General features: G+C 40.5%; 6 protein-coding genes and 1 non-coding gene across 7 annotated transcripts; 6 read left to right on the top strand and 1 right to left on the bottom strand.

Moving 5' to 3' along the window:
- Nucleotides 1–2,788: 2,788 nt before the first annotated feature.
- Nucleotides 2,789–4,015, top strand: HPODL_04723 (Polyprotein (gag/pol) of Ty1/Copia retrotransposon; the record flags this gene model as incomplete). The annotated part of the gene is made up of 1 exon (XM_014081068.1): nt 2,789–4,015. The coding sequence occupies one exon, from the start codon at nt 2,789–2,791 to the stop codon at nt 4,013–4,015; it is 1,227 nt and encodes a 408-aa protein (XP_013936543.1).
- A 5,121-nt stretch (nt 4,016–9,136) lies between these two features.
- Nucleotides 9,137–9,208, top strand: HPODL_05403. Its single transcript has one exon. It is a non-coding gene; the product is annotated as a tRNA-Pro (tRNA).
- Nucleotides 9,209–9,556: 348 nt separating this feature from the next.
- Nucleotides 9,557–9,895, top strand: HPODL_04722 (uncharacterized protein; the record flags this gene model as incomplete). The annotated part of the gene is made up of 1 exon (XM_014081067.1): nt 9,557–9,895. One exon carries the CDS (start codon nt 9,557–9,559, stop codon nt 9,893–9,895), a length of 339 nt encoding a protein of 112 aa, XP_013936542.1.
- A 438-nt stretch (nt 9,896–10,333) lies between these two features.
- HPODL_04721 (Conserved hypothetical secreted protein) lies at nt 10,334–11,314 on the top strand (the record flags this gene model as incomplete). The annotated part of the gene is made up of 1 exon (XM_014081066.1): nt 10,334–11,314. The coding sequence occupies one exon, from the start codon at nt 10,334–10,336 to the stop codon at nt 11,312–11,314; it is 981 nt and encodes a 326-aa protein (XP_013936541.1).
- Nucleotides 11,315–13,136: 1,822 nt separating this feature from the next.
- On the top strand, nt 13,137–14,312 carry HPODL_04719 (uncharacterized protein; the record flags this gene model as incomplete). The annotated part of the gene is made up of 1 exon (XM_014081065.1): nt 13,137–14,312. One exon carries the CDS (start codon nt 13,137–13,139, stop codon nt 14,310–14,312), a length of 1,176 nt encoding a protein of 391 aa, XP_013936540.1.
- Nucleotides 14,313–15,192: 880 nt separating this feature from the next.
- On the top strand, nt 15,193–16,509 carry HPODL_04718 (uncharacterized protein; the record flags this gene model as incomplete). The annotated part of the gene is made up of 1 exon (XM_014081064.1): nt 15,193–16,509. The coding sequence occupies one exon, from the start codon at nt 15,193–15,195 to the stop codon at nt 16,507–16,509; it is 1,317 nt and encodes a 438-aa protein (XP_013936539.1).
- A 202-nt stretch (nt 16,510–16,711) lies between these two features.
- Nucleotides 16,712–17,050, bottom strand: HPODL_05122 (RNA polymerase III subunit C11; the record flags this gene model as incomplete). Its single annotated transcript, XM_014081063.1, has 1 exon — nt 16,712–17,050. One exon carries the CDS (start codon nt 17,048–17,050, stop codon nt 16,712–16,714), a length of 339 nt encoding a protein of 112 aa, XP_013936538.1.
- Between the last annotated feature and the right edge of the window lie 1,038 nt (nt 17,051–18,088).

The following is an 18,088-nucleotide window of genomic DNA, read 5'->3' as shown; positions in this document are numbered from 1 at the left end:
TCTTATGACACGTGCCCCTGGTCTTGACTCATTCTTTACTACGGGTGAATTTCGTGACCCTTCAGTTATCTACGAGGAAGATGTTACTGAAGCTGATCTTAATGATTTGTTGTATGTTGTTATACAACAAACTGTTTCCGCACGCGTTCGGAAAGAAGTGCCACTTCATGGATTGGCTGCAATCCAGAGATATTCTCAATTATATGGTGCGTCTAACCCATTTGACAAATGTGTTGCCATTGGTCGACTTTTAAATGTCTTGACCACCTCCCAGCCTAACAGGGACGTTATTGAAGCTCTTGAAGATTTCTACGACAATCATATCCGTAGATATACTGCGTCCGAAATTATCTGTTATGCTGCCATTTCTCTCAGTGGTAATACGAAGGGCCAAGATCTCCTTTATCGAGACCATGATTTCTCTACGAGCGCTGCTCACTTGTTGACAGTTTTCAAACAGCAAGAGATGAGCATGACTGGTCCGCCCTCGAGCTCAGCTTTTACTGTGAAACACCTCACGAAACGGACCCCACATCATAAGACTCCCAAGTCAAAGGGATGCTCAAGATGTGGTCATTCAGGTCATTCTTTTCCCCAGTGTCCTATTCCTGTTTCCGATGTTCAGAAACTATCCGGACCACCTCAAGAGAAATCCTGGGGCATGATGTCATCTAGTGCTATTGGTCCAGTCGATATTCATCAATACTGGCTAGACAGTGGTGCTACTTCACATATATCGAATAATCGGTCTCATTTTTGTGAATTTACTCCAACAACTGGTACCCTTCAGGGTATTGGTAAGCTTTCGACACGTGTCTCCGGTATCGGTCAAGTCAAGTTTATTACCACCACGGGTAGAAACCTTATCCTACATGACGTGCTTTATGTACCCGAAGCTCGACGCAATTTGGTGTCCCTAAGAGCAGCTGCTCGCCATGGATTCAAATTTTCAATTGAAGCGGACTATATTTATGAGAGTTCGACTCATCATTTACTTGGATCCGGGATTGGACATGATCTCTATCGTTTCACTCCCACCGTTTGCGTTGCTGAAGCTCTTTCTTCGAGCATGGAACTTCACACAAAGCTTGGTCATCCGTCTAAACCCATCATGCGACAACTAGGCATCCCAAATCTTTCTCATCTTCAATGCAGTGCGTGTGAGAAAGGTCGTGGTGTCAAACGGTATTCCAAACAGAGTCAGTCTGTGATTCCTAATCCACTCCACACTATCGGTGCGGATCTTTCTGGTCCTTTTCCTGAGAGTCGGACTGGAGAAAGGTATATGTTAACCATTGTTGATCACCACTCTGGATTTGTTCAAGTTTATCCTCTTGCCAAGAAAAGCCAGTCCTCTGAACACATCCAGTTCTTCATTACTCAAGCTGAAAATCACTTTAGTAAAGCTGGATATCGAGTGGCTAATCTACGGACTGATAATGGAGGTGAATTCTGCAATACGTCATTGGCTAACTTTCTGACTACCAAAGGTATACACCACCAACTTACCGTTCCGTATAACTCCTCTCAAAATGGAGTGGTTGAACGCATGCATCGATATCTTCAAGAGAAAGCCCGTACTCTTCTTACGGCAGCTTCGCTTCCTGATTCCTTTTGGTCAGAGGCAGTCAAAGCGGCGGAGACCTATATTAATCGCCTGCCCTCAACTCGGTCTCCCGAAACACCCTTTTCCAAATGGTATGGATACTCACCTGATCCATCTTTTCTTCATACTTTTGGCTGTCAGTGCTTCGCACTTATTCCCTCACACCTACGGGAATCTAAACTTTCTGATACTGCCCTTGAGTGTATCTTTGTTGGTTTTGGACCTCAACATAAGGGGTATCGTGTGTTTTATCCACCGGCCAATAAAGTCTATATCTCGCACGACGTCAAATTTCATGAATCAATCTTTCCTGGTAAAGATCTCTCTCTTTCATCATCTCCTCGGTTGCATGCTTCAGAGGTCGGTGGCTTATGGTCCACACAGGGTGTTCATCCGGAGCCTAATCAGATTGACTCCGATCCCATTCTTCCAGATGCGTCAGACCTGGATTCGTTGTCTCCACCCCAGCTCGTGCAACAACCTGAGAGTTCGCCTTCTCCGGCATCTTCTCCTTCGGATTGGGATGATGCGCTTGACACTGCACGGATGCTCTCTCCCCTCCCTGATGAGTCGTCCATCATCGTGTCGACGACTCCTCCATCTGTTCCAATCATCCAGGAACCGTCCGAGTCTTCATGTGATTCGTTAACTCCCATCAGACTTCTGTCCGACACTGAGTCGTGTACGGCTCCCTCCTCGCGACTACTCACCTGGACTCGTGACAATATACCGGTTGAACGATCACTCATTCCTGTTCCGAGGTCATCTATCCCGACTCGTCGTCCGCATTCTCCGGCATTGTTCGGACCTCAGAAGAAACGCCACTTTGCTGGCACGCTTCAGTTCTCGGAACCTATTCCGACGACGCATGAAGAGGCTCTTCAACTCCCTGCTGCTGACCATTGGCGCAAGGCTATGCAAACAGAGATTGATGCCCAACTGTCTAATCACAGCTGGACTCTTACGGATCCTCCTGCTCACTCTCATATTCTTGGATGTCGCTGGGTTTTCACTATCAAAGATGGGACTTCTCCACCCACTTACAAGGCACGTCTAGTTGCTCAAGGCTTCCGCCAGATCAATGGTCTTGACTATCATGAAACCTTCAGTCCGGTTATTCGTTATGATAGTGTTCGGATTCTTCTTGCACTTGCTGCTCAATTTCGACTGACCATTCATCAAATGGACGTCACAACCGCCTTTCTCAATGGTGACTTACGTGAAACGATATACATGTCTCAACCACCAGGGTTCATTGAAACTGGTGGGGAACATAAAGTCTGTCGCTTGCAGAAAAGTCTTTATGGCCTGAAACAAGCACCTCTCTGTTGGAACCAGAAAATTGATTCTGTTCTCCAAAAGGCTGGCTTTGTTAAAACACTTCCGGAATATGGGGTCTACATGAAACCTGCTACTAAGGAGTTCTCTGTTGTTCTTATTGGTCTGTATGTTGATGATCTTCTACTTTTGAGTCAATCTGACCGTGCGTGTCGTTGGGCTAAAGACCTTCTCTCCTCTCATTTTCATATGAAGGACCTGGGTCCAGTGCAGCGCTTTCTGGGCATGGACATTACTCAAACTTCTTCTCAAGTTCATTTGTCTCTTCACAGTTATATCTTCCAGCTTCTACAGCACACTGGCATGCTGGACTGCAATCCAGTGCACATTCCTTTTGCATCTTCTACCTACTTGATGGATTCCTCTCCTCTGGATGGTTCTGATATCACTGAGTATCGCAGCCTGGTGGGGAAGCTATTGTTTGCTGCTAATACGGGAAGGCCTGATATATCATATGCTGTCTCTTATTTAAGCAGATATATGCAGACACCATTGGAAGAACACATGCGTGGTGTCAAACACTTGTTGAGATATCTCAAAGGATCTATGAATATGGGCATTACATACCAACGAAGGCAGTCATTTAAGCTTACTGGATATACAGATGCAGATTGGGGAGGATCTAAAGAAGATAGAAAGTCAACGTCCGGATATGTGTTTATGCTTGGCGATTCCCCAATAACTTGGAGGTCTAAGAAACAAGAAGTGGTGGCATTATCCACAACTGAAGCCGAATACATAGCACTATCTGACGGTGTCAAAGAACTTCTATGGTTAGATCAACTGATTAATCAGATAGATCTAAAACTGGAATCAATCCCAGTTATCTGGAGTGATAACACTAGTTGTATATCATTGGCAAATCATCCACATGCCCATCCAAGAACAAAGCATATTGATATCAGACATCATCATATAAGAGAGACTCTTCAGAGAAATAAGTTCGTTCTCAAACATATGGATACTCATCATATGATAGCAGACATATTCACAAAAGGATTAGCCAGACCACAATTTGAATATCTACGAGAAGCAATGGGTTTTAAAATAAATCACCATAGTCTGAATTAAGGGGGAGTGTTGGAATAAGTAATTCAGATATGATTACGTCATCCACGATGTGCGGCTCAGATCATGCATACATTGTTCCTGCATTAACAATAAGAATTCGTTATCAGAATTCTGATTAGGTAATGATGTTTTAGAATGGTTTCAAGAAGCTGAAGATTCTAAAACTATAAAAGGAAACAATATGTAAGACTTAAGATTGAGGTTTTTTTTTTAAGAAGAAACAACACTACATAATAATGGAACGTAGAGTTACAAAAGCAACAATTCAACATGAGTGTGTATGCTCACATAAGTTTGTGAAAAGCATGAATAAGATTTGTAGCTGTAAAATTTCTAAGAAACCCGAGGTTCAATTAGTTGTAAGCAGAGATGTTGGCACTATGATAGCTTTTAGCCTGGAATGAGAAATCATTGTTGAAGCTAGTTAATAAAATAGGTGGATTCGACTCATGGAATCCTGATGCCTAACCAACTAACGCATAGGAATTGCTTCTAGTTTTGTTGTCTTATCCGAGAAATCCAAGGCAAACTATACCCGCTGCGCCCGTAAACGATTTCAGCTTAGGTGATAATAGCTCTAATTCTACGTTTTTGAAAGTGGCTCACAGAACATGGTTTCATACGTTATATGCTGTAGTACGTACCTTTCAATTCAGGATAGATTGCAAGTTACACCACTGCTAGAGCAACAGCACTTATGCTTCGAAGCACTGTATAACTTAACCACCAGCTGAAAGATTACAAAGAGGTCGTGTCTCTAGTGGTTCTGTTGCGACAGTGGAGTCGCGCTTTCTATTCCACCTCCCGGTCTCTTTTTTGTTGGATCAGCACCACACAGTTTGAGGTCCAACTCAGACAAGCCTAGTGCTGCACCGTTTCTGGAACCGGAATCTGCTGTGCTCTAGCCGCAACTAAGATTTGGGAGACGCTTACGAAAGCTTTCTATTCGGGGCTTCCTCGTCGACATCTGACTTTCCTTCGGAATCTCGCAGCCCACCATCTCCTGATGATTTCCTGAGCGACTCAGATGTTTCTGGAATCTGACTCCAGTTCAGTTCAGTTTAACAGCAACTCCATCCACCTCACATTCCATTTCCCGATAGGTTTCGAGCTCTTGCTCCGGTAATGAAGTCTGATTTTGAGGAAAAACTTCCCCCCGCCAATCATCTGTCCAAAACTAGCTGGCCTCTCAACATTTCGAGCGATCCACTGACGAATGGTATGCTGTGATTTACTTGGTTTCTTGCAAATTATTCTAGATCCCGCCTTCAGATAAAGAAGCATCGAGGAACTCTTCTCCAGGGAATTGTGCATAATAAAGGAGGTGCAAGCTCAACAGACTAACATTGCCCGATCTTTAGTGTCAGTAATTTAAGCTGTTTGGTTTTTTATTAACACTTGTAGCTCAATATCGTAGAATGCAGAAACATTAGATGCATGTCACGACCACCTTTTTGGATTGTGTTCTTTCGATGGAGTCTGTATGAATCAGCTCCCTGGTTTCATTGTCAGCAGTGCAGAAGACAAAGTCTATTGAGCTGACAAATTACAAAGGCTTTTATGGGTTCAAGCAAGCTCTTTTGTGCATGACTCGGAAAACTAAAGTTAATTCAGTCCATAAATCTCGAGGATTCAGAAAACTCACAACCGGTAGAGCATCTGCCGAGCCTGTAATCTTCTAATATATATATTAACCTTAATGTTGATTTTTCCCTGCGCTCGATTGCCCCTTGTACTGCAATCAGATGTGCGCAACATCTCTAGTGCTTACACGTTGAGATAGAAGACCTTTACAGATTTCGCATTATTTTTACTTTTGGTATGAACACAGATTTACGTAATCCTTATTTCTCTCGACCTCTTCATCTATATATGCTCCATGTTGGATTATGGACTTCAGCCTTACAGTGTTTGACTACCCTGTGTTCTCTCGACCGCTGAACTGTGGATTTTGCAGACCACCACCACAATCAGAGTACGCCGGTAGAAAAAATGTTGTTTGCTCCTGGATTGTTCGGTTCGGATTGACATTGCATTTGTCGTTTCCAACTTGAAGAGATGGTTTCGGAAGCCAAGCGACTTGCTATTAGCCGGAGTTAAGCGTTCGCTCAAGAATCTGAAAAACACGCCTGATGATTGTTCTCTTAAGACTGAAGCCCCCAAGTGTGAATTGTAGGGTACGACGATAGAGATCGGAGAGGTGTAAACAGTCATGAGCTACCACTTGGGTACGTATGAATACTTGCGACTGTTCGTATTACATGGAGGTCAAACAAACAAGCCACAGTGACCTCACGATCCACTAATGTCAAATACTTAGCAATGGAAATGTAATGGACGAGCTTGTATGGCTGACAAGGTCACAAGGCTTTGGAATCAACTGAAATTTGCATCTCCAATACCACAACTTCACAAGTGAGTAACACCAGCACCATGGAGTTAAATTAGCATTCAACCTATTATCCTCGGATCAGGGACCACATTCAGAAAAATCACTTAAATCTTGAGCAAACTCCGGGCAAGCATTGTTAGACCTATTGTTGATAAACACACTTCCAGAAGCTACGCTTATCCCTTGCTGATTAAAGATAAATTCAAAAACTTATGATAGATACACGACTGAGATAGTTGTTCTGATAACGTTCAGTCCCAACTTGAAAGGTCTGCGGCTCAAGATGATTTGTACAAAAAAACTATATGAGGAGACCACTACCTTGATGTTGTGTGACATGGATAAAAACAGTCGTCAAGTCAAATCTACTAGTCAAATAGCCAAACACGAACCCTCCAGCATGAATTGCTTTTGTTGGCAGTTCAACAAGAGAACTGCCATTGCATTTGATGTACCATGCAATGCGGTAGATTCTTGTTTGAGAATTCAAGCCCCCATCGTTGAATACCCCATAATACACAAATTTTTTGGTTAGTCGATAATTCCTTGTACTGCCTAGCAGAGCATTATGAAAAACCCGTGTCCAATACATTTCATAACACCTCACACTCGTTCTTCTGTATTTATTTTATCAACAAGTATTCGAGCTGGCTTATGATGGGAGTCATCCGCGATGCACTGCAGAAACTTGCTGATTCTTCTTCTCTTTATAAAACTTTCAATTGGAAACAGCCCTCATCAACTAAACCACGTTTTGGTTTGTCGTAGCTGATATTTTGATATCGGGAATCGCAATTGAGGGTTGATTTTTCATCAATTATTTACAGGGTTTGCCTATAAACTTCTGAGCCGGTGTTAGAGATTACTTAGGTGACTACTCTCTAGTGTGCCTATTAAAGATTATGAGCACGTTTAGATTTGTGGTAAGCTTTTTTTCAAATCGGATGGTTTATATTTTTTTACATACTAAACTTTGAGTTAATTACACCCTACAGACCAAAATAGGATGCATGATATTTCAAAGAGACATATCCATGTATGATTCCAACAAGATTAGAGCTCTTAGTGTATTTTTTTTTAGCAATATCAAAGATGCAATGATGTAAATTCGGATCCGAAGTGGAAGTTGTAGATGTTAATGTCGCAGGTATCAGCATGCGCGAAGTTGATGTGGTAGCTGATGTGGTATTAATCCTTATGGTTGACGACAAATCTATTATTCGGTATTCCAACTAGGATTTTCTATATATACCGAGAGATTAGACTGAAGGACTGACTTTACTCTCTTCTATCCTTGTCATAGATGACACTAAATTTACTCAATACTTGAAAAGGAGTGTTCATGCATTGCCAGAGTTACCTTTGAGTTTATCTACTGTGGATTCTCTATTAGATACCACTCAGCTAGTTGTGATATCGCAGTATGCGTTTCATCCTAAATTGAAGATAGGCTTGGCCAGGGATAACGTTTATGGGTTTTATCAACACAAGTTGTATAAAATAGCAGAGCTCCTACGTCACTACACTTAACAAGCTCAGATGGTCGTGCAAGCGCCAAAGATAAGATCTTGGAATTTGATAGAATTATCCCTACGAGTTATCCGAAGTTACTCATCTATTCCAGTGTGAGACAAGTGGTTTCACAACATTCTGCGCTTTGTTTATTCAATGGATATGAAAAGAGTGAGGTTTTCCTTTTGATTTTCTCAAGCAGATGTATACGATGTTTGAATTATTGACGCTACATTTTCTTCAATGTTTCTACTGTGTACCTCCGATACTGTTGAAATAGGATAATCACAGATTATATCATGACTGTGCGGCTTATTCTGATATGAAGGTTTATCGGTCTTAGCACATGCATAGTATGTGCATCAGATTCAGATGATACAAATCTGGATCACATATGAGACTGACCAAATGATATATAAGCGTTTGTCATATCCCACTTATAAGTGAGGGACTTAGGTATACCAGAGATATTAACTATCGGATACATAGTCACATTATTGAAGGAAGAATAATGACTGTAAAAATTATACTTATCAAAACTAAGTTGCAACAGATACATGTATGTGATAGACTGCTAGAACTTAGCAAAAGGTCGACCTGATATACCCTCTCACCCGTTTTGTACGGATTATTGTTTTTATGTAGCTCGAAATGTTCATTCAAAATCATAATAAAGTAGTCATAAATCGTGTCTAAGTTTTATTGATGGGCTTTTGTAGACCTAACATGGCAGAACCGCGTTCAACATCTAAAATGCTACTTAAACCTAAAGGAATTGTTCCCACATAGAATTTTACCTTTGGTAATTCCTGAGGCGGAAAGTCTACTAAGTAATCCATCAAAGTAATCCATCAAAGTCATCTAGATTTGTACGCTATTAATATTAGTTTGCAAAGAATCATTTCCAACGTATCTCCATTTCCGTTGTATATCATTGTGGGAAAGAAAATTATCCTGCAAAGGTCCGAAATCTATTTCAATCAATTAGGTTTGAAAATTGATATAAAGTTGCAGAATTAATGTTGAGTCAAATTTGAATACAGAATTTGACATTTGATATTTGGATATTACCGCAATTTAGAAGGGAGCCAAACTTGATGGATCTTTAAAGGCTCGAACAGCTCTTGAGGTTACCCACCAACTTAGCGAAGCTTATTATTTGTAGCCGTTAAGAATTGTGATTTGAATGCAATTGGAGTTCCAAAATCCTTCGAAAAGGGTTAATAGTCTAGTGGTATGATTCCTGCTTTGGGAGCAGGAGGTCCTGGGTTCAATTCCCAGTTGACCCCATTTTTTGAAATTAAGAATTTTTAACCTGTCATTTATTATTGGTGCACACCAGATAAAAGAGAATTTGCGCGAAGTATATCTGTTGTTTCCCTTTTGTTTACAAATTATACTGATTGGAGATTAAACTTTCGTTTAAAGAACTCACAACGCGGCAATGATTATTGGTTTGAAGAACTCTACATTGCAACTAGCAAATCCTTTGTTATGGAGCTTCAAACGGTTTTTTTTCTGTTGACAGTGCCCTTTTACAAGAACTTTCCCGAGCAGAAATGAGAAAGCTATCGCCAACAAAATTAAAAGAACTCAAACTACAGCACAAACCAAAGGCTCCCCAAAGTGCTTACCAAATGTTCATCAAACACAAGTTTGCAACGAACACGGACAAAAATACCAATCCGCGGGACCTTCTTGGAAGATTTGCTTCTGAATGGAAATCTGCCTCCGAAGAGGTTAAGGCACCATTTGTGAAGACACATAAGGAGGCAGCTGCTGAGTATGCAAAAGAATATCAAGCGTGGAAAGAGAAATATACTGTTCGTTCTCCGTACATGAACTTTTTCATGTCCGTTTACCCTAAACGAGTCGTCAAAGATTTCAACCAAAATAGCTCGATCATGAAACAGATTGCTGAAGAATGGAAGGCTTTATCACCAGAGCAAAAAGAGTCATACAGATCGAAAGACTAAAACATGTGTTTCACGTATCTGAGAAGTATCTATTTTGGAGAGCTAAGTATAACAGTCAGAACTCGAAGTGACGTGTCAGCTAGACAGATATGCAAGATAGGGTGCTTCAGGATGGAAATGCCTTGCGATTGCGAAATCATGTATGTCGTAGTATATCAATTGGTAAAAATCTCACAAGTATGTTTAGCGCAAGAGTAATTAGCATGATAGGTCTGATCGGCGAACAAAACAACTAGTTTGAGTGTGGTTATGATAGTTAACTATTACTTGCCATTGATGAGAGCTAAATAATGAGGCTGCTCATGGCAGTAGTAATGCTCTGCAGTTTGATTATGCCTTTTAAAAATTCACAGCTAAAATCATATCTATTATCACCCCTAATGCATTTTTTCTTAGACTGTAAATTAGAAAGTTATCAATCTTCTTTGAGCTTTTAAGATGCTGAAATTTAAAATTTTATTACTGTTATGTCCCATAGCTGTCACTTCGACAGCTAATGCTGACGATCCACCATTCACCCATAAAGTTAAGTTCGAAATTCAACAAAATGATGAATACTTAGGAAAATTGTCTCTTGGCCTTTTTGGATCCGTGGTTCCCAAAACAGTCAAAAACTTCTATGATCTATGTGAAACCAAATATACGAACACAACTTTCCATCGCGTTATTGATGGCTTTATGATACAGGGAGGTGACTTTGAAAATCATGATGGTACGGGAGGATACTCTATATATGGGAAGGTGCAAGGTTCCCTCCCTGACGAAAATTTCAAATTAAAGCATGACAGGATAGGAAGGCTTTCAATGGCAAATTCAGGACCTAACACTGCAGGATCACAATTCTTTATCACTTCGGCTCCAGCTGAATTCTTGGATGGTAAACATGTGGTATTTGGTCAACTTACAGAGGGCTTTGAAACTCTGAGGGCTATACAAAAAGTTGCAAAAGATACCACAGATCGACCATTGACCAATGTCACGATATTGAGTATCAAAAGGGAAATGATTGATGATCTGAGGGACGACAACATGGAGACCGCCGAACGTCAAAATTTGACGCCCACCGAAGGACTGGGCGGAAAAGAAGTGTCACAAGCTTTCAATCCAGCGGCTGAAGAAAGCCGAGAAAGCTCCACGTCACAGAGTTCCGAAGACAGTCTCTTTGAGCCTCACTTCTCCAAAGAGGTCACAATTGGCCCTTCCATGACCATGTCAACCGAAACATTATCAATAAGCCCTACTAGTGACCGTCAGGGGCCAGATGAAATACAGTATCCTGGAGGTCTGGAGCACAGTCCTAGCGTGCACATGGTGCTATTACCATTTTTCCTTTTCTTTATTCTACTGGCCACTATGTTCTTCAAATATCGAAACAAGGTTTTGTTCGCTATTAAGGGTCCAAGATATAGAAGGTTATGAGCTTTTGGCGATCACAAGATTGGAAGTACTGCCTATCTCCGTCTTGCGATATATATAAAGTGTTGGGTATAGGATGATATACCTTTTGGACAGATCAATGATAAACTGTAGGTTGTGGCTTTTGACCATCTGAGTAATGAAGCTGATAGATCCAGCAGGTGTTTGCAAAAATAGCCCAAGATCATCCACCAATCGCTGCTTGTCAAAATTGTGGTATCCCTCAACGATGTCAATCAAACTCCATGTATAATTCTCAAGAGGACAAAAAGAACATGATTCAAGGGCACAATCGGATATCACGTACGAGAATTGTTGCCAAAACTCTTTGTCATTCAGTTTCAGTTCATCTTCAGTCTTGTCGTATATCAGGAAATTGGATTTGATTTCGCCAAATAAGCTAGCCCCGGTCATACGAGACTTCACATTCAAATGTATCTTGATTGGAACGCTGTTTGGATACGAATTCACGACAGTGGACAACCTGTCATTCAACAGCTGCAATGCATAGCCACCAGGATAGTTGAAGCTCGACGCGAAACCAGCAAAGATGCTCAAAATGTAAGAGACTGATATCACCAAACAAACTAGCGTAAACATAATACTCCTCCACAATCTTGTTCTTGGTTCGATTTTGGCAAGGAAACAAGAGGCTGACAATAAAATACCCGGTAAAGAATAAACGATGAATCTCCACTCCTTATGTGGTTGAATCGACATCAGTAATATATACGCCCAAGAGGAAAGTATGATAATCTTTGCTTTAGTTGAGTGATATGATGGTACGAATAATCCGAAAAATGCCAAGCAAGGGACAACCGGTAGAACAAAAAGCTTAGGGATATACTTGGTGAAATATGAGTGAAAAGGCTCAGTTCCCCATTGTGCAGATTTGCCCTCTATTACGTTGAAGTAAAATGATTCCACTTCGGGAAAAGAAGGTTTTTGCCAAAAGTATGTATCAACTAGCATCGTCACCAATGATGCACTGATTGAGGTTGCCAATAGTTTGGGCAAAGTGTTTCTTAATTTCAACTCCCTTAATGCAATGGCTATTATGTAAATTAAAATGCCAAATGCTAAAATCTCAATTCTCAAGAGGATACCTGTTGCCATGATAACGGAAATTCCGGATATAGTATGTCCCTGCAGAATCCATGAGATACCTGTACTAACCATGGGCATCGCGACAAAGTTTGGTAGTGTACGAGATGCATAATAAAAGAAGTGAAATTGGGAAAATTGAAGTATGGAAAACCAAAGTTGAATCTGTTCGCCATGCACAGACAATCTGACGTTCTTGAAAATTGCTTCTCGCAGCTTTATAAAAGCAATCAAGTTAAGTAATCCAAGGACAAATCTCACAGTGACTTGGCGAACTAATTGCGTATCCTTATGATGGAATGATGAGGCCGGAATCCAAGTATCTAAAAAGTCGACCATTGTCAACAAAGGCTTAGATACTATAAATACCATCAGTGAACCAACAAAAGATCGTTTCACAACGCCAGGAAACTCTTTATGGTCGAAATGAGGTATATCGTAAATTCCATAATTAATCAAATCGTGTATAGCATGCAAATTGAAGGACTCTTCGACTTTGGTGTAGGGAGATATCATCAAATGATAAACTACAGTTGCAAAGAGTATCCAGTCAAGCCCCCAACTTTTCAATTTTGTATATGATGTATATGATGTCAGCATGCAAAATCGTGAATATTCGAAATTAGAATAGATAGATAACTGGGATTAAAATCGATATTCCTATTTTTTGACTTTCAATTTTTGGTGAAAAAAATCGAATTTATTACAAAGTTCGTGATTGATGGATGAAAACGAGATCGATTTGATTCCTGAGCTTGTGGTCGAAGAAAATGAGCCCATCAGATACTCAAAGGGCAGCAAAAAAGCTACAAGTTATAGAGAGCATTCTGGTTTAACTGAGGAAGATGCGATAACTAGGATACCGATAACGATTGTCACTGGATATCTCGGTTCAGGAAAATCGACATTATTGGAACAAATTGCGAAAAAGGGTGATCGAAGGATTGCAGTTATTTTAAATGAGTTTGGAGACTCAGCTGCTATTGAAAAATCATTGACAGTAAAAGCAGGCAACTCTCAAGAATATGAAGAATGGTTGGATTTAGGAAATGGATGTCTTTGTTGCTCCGTTAAAGATAATGGAGTCGCAGCGATAGAGAGATTGATAGCAAAACGAAAAGGTTTTGATTATATCCTTCTCGAAACAACAGGGTTGGCCGACCCCGCCCCCATAGCCACAATGTTTTGGCTTGACGATGCCTTATCCTCAAATGTTTACATCGATGGTGTCGTCACGGTGATAGACTCTGAAAACATTGAAAAATGGCTTTCAGATACAGGAGGTCACACCCATGCGCCAACAAAAACTGATAGTGATATAACAATTGCTCACCTACAGATTGCAATGGCTGATGTAGTTCTTTTGAACAAAGTTGATAAAATGGGCAGTGAAGATCTTGACCGATTGGAAGAAAGGGCGAAGTCCATCAACACTCTCGCGCCGGTGTATCGCTCAAAGTACGGAGACGTTGATCTTGGTAAGATCTTGGATTTGCACGCGTATGACACCAAAGACATCTCACCGTTTTTGAGAAATCAAGCTCTGTATCATGATTCTGCAATCCACACAATTACTTTGGAGTTCTCGAAGCTTGACAAGGTCAAATTTGAAAACTTTGAACGATTTCTGCAAGATATACTTTGGGCGGAAAATGATGTTGAGACATGGAATATGGAGATTTACAGAGCGAAAGGTTTAGTTTATTGCGAAACGACTTTCAAGGTACTACAAGCGGTGCGAAAAACGTATGACATTATAGATGGTGGGGAAGGTGCTCCAAATCAAAAAACACTTCCAAACAGTAAGCTCGTTCTCATAGGAAAAGGATTATCGTTTGAAAAATTGAAAACTCATTTTCAGAAATCCGTTGGGCTCTCCTTGATTGAAAGCCAGTGAGAAAATCATTATAAGATATTATGGTATCAATTGTTGGCGAAAGCCAATATTAACAGGCTCTATTATTGAGTAGTCCCAAATATCTAGCCCAAACGAAGTAACCAAGCAAAAATGCTTGTAATGGACTTGATCAATGTGGCACAAGGTGCGTCATTTTTTGCAGGCCCAATAATAAAAGGAGTTTTGATCTAAATCATACAGTTGGGCCCTTTTTATGTGAGAGCACACTTTCATACGACTTGCATTGTAGTTACAAGGTTTCCTCTGATGTTGTTGGAACTAAATGATAAGATTGTTTTCATTTGCGAAGGTTGATGATGCTGTAATATGGCACACCAAATACCTCGCTCAAATGTTTTACTTAATGAAGTAAATTGGACTATCTTCTATGTTGATAGCTTTTCACCAAAAACTGCACGAGATGCTGGCATGATATTCTTAAAAGAGACAAAATACCAGCTAGACGTTCGGGCAAACAATTAAAAACGCCATTGAGATAGAGACCAATCAAGTTTTTATTACCTAATAAAATCTCCTTGAAATTTCTCACACTTGCGTCAGATCAAAAGCTTAAAGCTTGGAATTAAAGGGCAGAGGACCACCCTAACACCTTACTTTACCCGATAAAATTTTTTTTTAAATTTTTTGATAACTCAACTCGAAAAAAATTGTATGATACATTTAATTAAACACAATCAACATTAACCAGCCCCTTCAATATTAATAGCCATATTGAATTGCATTACGGACAGTCAGAAGTTTACGTAAAAGCTAGAAAACGAATCTAAGAAGTGATCATTGAAAGCTGGAATTTAGTGTGATACTTTTTTCAGTTCCAATTTCAACTATCAGCAGTTTTTTTGCGATCAGAGGATTTACAATGTCGTTTGAACAGAGATTCTCATCCCAATCCGATCAGAATCATCAAATAGCTACCTCCAGTCAAGATACATCACCAGCCTCTCGTCCTATGACAGCGTCAGGCGGCTCCACCACAAACGGCTATCATTATAATGTTCCGAGTAGACGCTCATCTCTCTCTACTGCACCTTACACTATACCAGTAAAGAGTTCGACCAATATGCCACCAGGATCACAAAGGTTGTCATCATCGTTTAGTGGCACCACTGGTCCGTACTCTATAAGCCCAGGAAACTTGGGGTCATCACCACACACAGGTGGCCCAATTCATAGTCATCTTCATCAGCAACAACCCCAGCAATCCCATTTAGGCACTTCCGTTCCTATGCTAAGTAGAGAATTTGTCGTGCGTCGTATATCAGAGGGTGAAACTGGACGTTTGAAAGAAGAATTAAAATGTGAGGCTTGTGGTAAGGGATACAAACACATCTCGTCACTAGCAAAACATCTTTGGGAACATACACCGGAGTGGAATATGACCAAGAAACTACTTATTAGTAAGCACCAACAAGTTCAATTGCTAGAAGCCGCCAGTATTCTTTGCAGCATGACCGAAAACGGTTCGGAAATTGGGGGTTTTAGATCTCGTTCGCAATCTTTGAGCACTCCTTCTCCTGTCTACGCTCAAGCTACCTCCTATTCTCAATCTAATCAACGACCCCAACAATCTCATTACGCGCCACACACAAAGTTACCTGCTAATTCGCCTCCCCTGCAATCTCTATCATCTATGAATAATATTAGCAATTTCCGTGAGCACCCCACAGAAGAGATCAATGGTCCTCGCCAAATAGAAAAAGAGCCACCAATATCTCCATCGCCAGATGTTCAGATTGAGAATAATACTTCAAATTCTCCCTTGTCAATAGAGGAGCACGGGGAGGGAACTCCTACCAATTTGACTCTAACCGCACAAAATTCAAATTCATACTTGCACTCTAACTTGAGTCACTCTCTTAGTGGGATAACAGCAAAAACTCCAGGATACACCACGACATTACGTAAAAACTCCCTGTCACAATATCCTCCTTCATCGTTGTCAACCTCTGTATCAAGCACCCCACGGAAGAATATGCTATGTCAAAAACCTACGAGGTCAGATGAAGTGGACGGCCATTATGGAAAGGATGGTTTGATGGCACCAAAGACGGAAGAATCCACATCCTTCAGTGGCGAAAGCGAAAATGAAGACGAAGATAATCATTATGGCAAGGAATTTGTGCCAAGAGAAAACCGAGAAGAGGACGAAAAGATTTTCGGAGATTTAGAGGATTAATAAGGCTGAATATATTACTGAGTTCTTTCAACTTTTAAGATGCTTTTCTCGATTAAAAAAATACAAATTTTCTTTGATTGATTAACTTTAACAAAATCATTGATATTAGAGATGCTTAAGCAAGTTTAGCAATTCTCAATGCTTCTAGTATACATTTCATGTAAATTCTATCGTGTGGACTAGATCAGTCATCATTGGGAAATTAGTTCTCTCTCCAGCGGTGTCCACATTTGCAACACTTGTAAAATGTCGTCATAGGTTCGTCGGCTGATCTGATTTGGAGCTGGAAAAAGTAGGCTTTGTCGAAGCCACAGCTTTCAACCGGACATTGCGTGACAGTTTGATCAACATTGTCCCATGCGCCTTCCCCTCCCAGAACGTCATCGACTTGTTTTCTCGGCAGTTCCTTTCTCTCATATACTAGAATGCCATCAATTGGAAACTCATAGGGACAAGTGGGACAGGTAAAACTGTTACTACCACTGATCTCCGATCGCGCTACGACTAGCATATTTGAGCAATGTGGACAAAAGGTGAGCATATAGACAATAAGAGAAGTACCTTAAAAAAAAAAAGACAGGTGAGACCGGAAACATCAATTTTTTACTGGGAGCTTAAATTTATCCGTCGGAAACATTTGATTAATCTGTCGGCTGTATCTGTAACGTGACTTGAGTCATGTGACAAGGCCAAGTCTCTCTTGGAAAAACAAAGCTGCCAACGCAGAAAGAAAGAAAATACAATTACAAAAGGCGCCAGCACTTATCACTTGTCACCATGCAACAGCATGGGCTTAATGTTTTTTTAGGGAAAGACATCTGTTTTTCCACGAAATAGAATTCAAACCAATTCCGGAACACGAATCTTATCAATCGAGGATCCAATTTTAAGTCACATGATTCATCACATGATTCACGTCACGGCACAATTATTGCCGATGCGTTACTCTGTTGTTCTCGACAGGTAGACCAAATCTTCTCACAGAGGTTACAGTTTTGGGTTTCGCCTGTAGTCGTTATTTTGCAATATTCAAAATCTCACAAGAATGAAGGTTTGCTTCTGCGTTCGATAAACCTTTGAGCCTGATTGATGGCCAATGATACGCTCACGCCGAAATCATGATTATAGTTCTATTCAAGATATATGGGCCAGTACTGACATGAGAAAGATTGCGCTGACTTTCATTTTGAGGCTTGTTTTACTATGAGTCTTTATTTTAATTCTCATCTTCTCAAACATTGATAACTTCAAAAATTGTTTGCATTGCATAGTCTAAATAAAAGGCTACGCTGCCAAGCTAGTATCAATTGTACCTTTACAGAATCTCTAGCACCTATAAATCTACTCATACATCTTGACACTACAGGAGTTGAATCATCTTCGAGCATTAACATCACCAATGTTGCAGTGTAATCAAAAAATACCTTAATTTTCTGCGTTTTGATCGTTATGAAGATATTGAAGAGAGCTTCAAAAGAGGAGATAGAGGGGACTCAGCATGTGGGAAAAATAGCCAACAATTAGTGTGCAGATGACAGTCAGAAACCGTATTTATCAGATAGTCATAGTATGGTGAGTT

Source organism: Ogataea parapolymorpha, chromosome II (assembly GCF_000187245.1).
Source record: "Ogataea parapolymorpha DL-1 chromosome II, whole genome shotgun sequence".
In the NCBI taxonomy this organism is placed as follows: Eukaryota; Fungi; Ascomycota; class Pichiomycetes; order Pichiales; family Pichiaceae; genus Ogataea; species Ogataea parapolymorpha.
Note: the sequence above shows the minus strand (reverse complement) of the source record. Positions and strands in the feature narration are given on the sequence as shown.